At 38.9% G+C, this 4,657-nt stretch overlaps 1 protein-coding gene across 1 annotated transcript; it reads right to left on the reverse strand.

Annotated features, from left to right (window-relative positions):
* Positions 1-183: 183 nt before the first annotated feature.
* Positions 184-4,627, reverse strand: LOC106940695 (mucin-2-like). The gene is made up of 5 exons (XM_015023500.1): positions 3,219-4,627; positions 2,976-3,092; positions 1,754-1,841; positions 1,281-1,542; positions 184-1,194 (listed from the first exon to the last, which is right to left on the reverse strand). Exons 1-5 carry the CDS (start codon positions 4,594-4,596, stop codon positions 1,054-1,056), a joined length of 1,986 nt encoding a protein of 661 aa, XP_014878986.1. The 5' UTR covers positions 4,597-4,627; the 3' UTR covers positions 184-1,053.
* Between the last annotated feature and the right edge of the window lie 30 nt (positions 4,628-4,657).

Genomic DNA, 4,657 nt, shown 5'->3' on the forward strand with positions numbered 1-4,657 from the left:
AAAAATGGAAAACATCAGGATGTGAAATTAATCTAAATGTGTGTTGCTGAACTGAGTTATTGCAATAAATATGTTTTTCAAACATACATTTTGATCTAAGTTTTGTGAATTAGAGGCATAAATGCTAAAAATATAAATTGTCCATCATAGAAAATCGCCCTCAAGAAACATGTGAAACTCATAAATCACCAATACAACATTTATTTTTCGCATATAAAATTCTATCAGAGATGTATTCTCTCTGACTTACAGCTTTTCAGTTAAATACCTTATGACATGAGGAAAAATACTTTAAATATCACAACACAATAAAAAAGAATAAATATACAAGCATTGCTCAAATAATTAATCATATAATAAATATAAAGTGTCCAATATAAAGTGTTCACTTTTCAAAATACACTTTAAAGTGCTGAACATCTTGATTCTCTGATTTGCATCGACTCTATACAAAGGATATAATAAACTTCTTCCAAGGAGTACACAGAAGTGGTTCAAAAATAATAAAATAATTAAGAGAGAAGGATTTGTCTAAAAAACTAAAGGTAAGACAAATATTAAAAACTGTAGTTAGTGGGATATGTGTTGTGTAGAGTTAAAATTGTTTTTCATTCATTAAATGAAACAAAATATGTAAATAATTTGCTAAACAAATACAATATGGTTTGATTATGTTTTACAGGTTTTCTACAGACTGGGCTGGAATTCCTTGGAGATTTGTTTGTATACAGGAAAGATTTTTTTTGTTTACTTTTGCATAGAAAGGTTAAAATTGACCAAAAATAAATAAATAAATAATTTTGGAGAAATTTTCAGCTCATGTCATTTACCAGATTATGGTTAAAGAAACTTTAGTAAAATCAAACATGAACAAAAAAAATACTCTGTAAGAACTCCTAATCTGTAAACTCAGTGGGGATAAACATCAAAAAATGATGCTTGGATAACATAGAGAAATGAAAGGTTGGGTGACTCTGGACTTGGTAATTATATACTTCATATATATTATACAGTAAAGGATCCCCTGAAATGATTCAAGTCCCCTTTGCTTTTTTAGGTTATTACTAAGTAAGGGTTAGTCTGGCCTTGGGTCGTGGTGTAAGGGTTTTTGGCTCGGAGTTGGCCATAAGGGCTGATGTTCCTGGATGGACTCTGGGAGAATGGAAACTTGTCATCTTGGATGTTGCTGAATTGCTGCAGTAGGAAAGAAGAGAGATCATAATTTGAGTGAACAGAACAGATGTTTGTCTTCACGACGTCTCGTGCAGAGGTGTACTCACCGTGTTCATCTCCGAAGGAATCAAGCTTTGTCGGCTGTTGCTCAGAGTCAGCTCAGAGCTGGGCCTGCTGTCCCAGTTGGGACTGAGTTTGGCCCGTGGGATTTTTGGGGCCGCAGAATTTGCCAGGCTGTTCGCTGGTTCTTTGACCCAGCCAGAAATGCCTTTGCTGCTGCTGTAGGATGGTGGACCCGGGGCAAAAGTAGGGATGTGATAGGGTTTCCAAATGTCTTTCTCTTTGTTCTTGAAGAGTTTCTTCCTGAATCTGTAAAAAAAAAAAAAAAAGACAGTAATTGCAAATTCGTCTGTTCTACTGTGCTGTGTTTATAGTTAGATTTTGTACAGCCAGCACTATTTCATTTTCAGAATCACCCAATTTTGAAAAGACTTTGCACACTTAACATAATCTAATACAAGGTTAGAAACTAACAAGACAAACGTGAATAAAAAAATAAATGGATAGCATTCAAACTTACCTTTTTACTGCCACAAGCAGAGTGATCACCAAAGCGAACAGCAGGCATCCAAGTATAGAGGAAACGATCACAAGGATCAACCACCAGTCTAACAACAGAGAAGAAGGTAATAGTGAGTCTCTGGCTCTGCATACTACAACAGGATCACATAAGATTTTAGCAAGCATTTCTCCTCAATATTTTGAAGAATTACTTAAAATATTGTATAATAGTTTGTGAAATAATATTCAGAGAGGAAAGAAAGAGGTCTGAATCTTTAAAAGGTTTGCATGTATAAAAACCTCATACCACACAGGCTCAAAGAAGATTGTTTGCAAAATGAGCACCATAGCAGGCACAATCCATTTTACATTTATGCCTTCATGAATATGGAGAACATATGCTGAACATCAGAAAGTGTAAAATATTGGGAGGAGGATATGCAAATGATCATATTCCTAAAATAATGCCTTAAGTTATTTATTTATTTTGGCAAAAGAAAAGACAAAAACGAAAAACATCACCTCCTCTTTTTTGCCAAAAGATAAATTAAGGGAAAAAAAACAACACAAATGACAAAGGGATCACTTGTATCTTTTGTATTTATCATTTTTCACAGTTTCATTTGTTCAAAGCAAATATTCGTGTTGCTCCAGTCTTAAATAACTGTGTAAAATGATACCTTGCCATGTTTTTTGTCCAGCAGTAAAACAATTGCAAACTGTCTTCTCATATCCTCTATGTCACCCTCCCAAATGTGGTGCTCAAAGCTGCTCTGAACATAATGGGAGGGAAACCATTATTTGGCTATTTCGGTTTTCTCTTCCACATCCCTGACTCTTTATATCTATTTATTGCAAAATGTGTTCCTTTTGTTATGTTCATACTGTATTAATATTCTTTACAGATTTTAAACATGTCATTGCTAACATAGTGATCATGAATTTTTACAAGCATACCTTTTTTAGTGCTCACTGAATATTTTGTGCCCAAGTGTTCTGCCCACATAGTTGTGGTGTATAAACGGTGTTTGTGGAGGGCTGGGACTGCTTTCATATATTTAAATTGAAAAGTGACACCAAAAATACTGAGGTTATTGATTTGTGAATAGAAACTGTTTTATGAACAATTTAAAAATTTGGAGACACTGAGGTAATTTATCATATTGTCTAGATGAACAATTCTCTACACTTAGTTATGAGAAACACAATATTTCCTTGTTGCATTACATTAAGATACTCACCATTTTGACAACCTTGAGGACCATAAACTTCATCAGCCGTACACAAGCACACGTAAGTCTGGTCATCACGTTCTTCACAGGTGCTTCCACCAAGACATGGGTTTGAAGCACACACACCTTAATAAATAAGACAAGAACCAAAATAACACCATGTAAGAATTTCAGCTATTCAGTAAGTCCTTAATAATTTACATAATTTATATTTATAAATTTATGAATACATTTATAAATTAGGTAACATACCAGGAGGAACTGGAGTTGTCGTTTGGCTTATGTCTGTGGTTGTTGATGGAGTAACTGTGCTAGACACTGTGCCTGTGGGAGGCGCTGTGGTAGAGATTGTGCCTGTTGGAGTCGCTGTGGTAGAGAGTGTGCCTGTTGGAGGCGCTGTGGTAGAGAGTGTGTCTGTTGGAGGCTCTGTGGTAGAGATTGTGCCTGTTGGATGCGCTGTGGTAGAGATTGTGCCTGTTGGAGTCGCTGTGGTAGAGATTGTGTCTGTTGGAGGCGATGTGGTAGAGAGTGTGCCTGTTGGAGGCGCTGTGGTAGAGATTGTGCCTGTTGGAGTCGCTGTGGTAGAGATTGTGTCTGTTGGAGGAGCTGTTGTAGAGACTGTGCCTGTTGGAGGCGCTGTGGTAGAGATTGTGCCTGTTGGAGGCTCTGTGGTAGAGAGTGCATCTGTGGGAGGCTGTGTGGTAGAGAGTGTATCTGTTGGAGGCTCTGTGGTAGACATTGTGCCTGTTGGAGGCTCTGTAGTAGAGAGTGTGTCTGTCGGAGGCTCTGTGGTAGTCATTGTGCCTGTTGGAGGCTCTGTAGTAGAGAGTGTGTCTGTCGGAGGCTCTGTGGTAGAGAGTGTGCCTGTGGGAGGCGCTGTGGTAGAGATTGTGCCTGTTGGAGGCGCTGTAGTAGAGAATGTGCCTGTTGGAGGCGCTGTGGTAGAGAGTGTGCCTGTTGGAGGCGCTGTAGTAGAGAGTGGATCTGTGGGTGGCAGTGTTGTAGGTACAACATTAGTTGTTGTTAGAGCTCCTGAAGTTGTTTTTGTTGTTGAAGCTAATGTAGTTGTGGTTGGAGCAGCGGTGGTTGTGGTTGGAACTTCAATGGTTGTGGTTGGAGACATTGTAGTTGTGGTTGGATCTGATGTAGTTGTGGTTGGAGCTACTGAGGTTGTGGTAGGAGATGATGTGGTTGTGGTTGAAGCTGCTGTGGTTGTTGGTGCTTCAGTTGTTGTGGTTATAAATACTGTGGTTGTCGATAGGGAAGCTGTGGTTTTAATTGGTGATCCTGTGATTGTTGTTGGAGCTGCTGTCGTTGATGTTGGTACTTCAGTTGCTGTGGTTGGAGGAGAAGCTGTAATTGTAGTTGGTGCTGATGTGGCTGTTGTGGTTGAAGCTGCTGCATTTGTTGTTGGTGTTTCAGTTGTTGTGGTTGGAGAAGCTGTGGTTGTGGTTGGAGTTCTAATGGATGTGGTTGGAGAAGCTGTCATTGCTGTTGTAGCTCCAGTGGTTGTTGAACCTACTGTGGTTGTTGTTGGTGCTTCAGTTGTTCTGGTTGGAGCAGTTGTTGTGGTTGGAGCAGCTGTGGTTGTGGTTGGAGTTCTAATGGATGTGGTTGGAGAAGCTGTCATTGCTGTTGTAGCTCCAGTGGTTGTTGAACCTACTGTGGTTGTTGTTGGTGCTTCAGTTGTT

The sequence above is a fragment of the Poecilia latipinna genome, unplaced genomic scaffold, assembly GCF_001443285.1.
Source record: "Poecilia latipinna isolate Pla-1442-1.1 unplaced genomic scaffold, P_latipinna-1.0 Scaffold3323, whole genome shotgun sequence".
Lineage (NCBI taxonomy): Eukaryota > Metazoa > Chordata > Actinopteri > Cyprinodontiformes > Poeciliidae > Poecilia > Poecilia latipinna.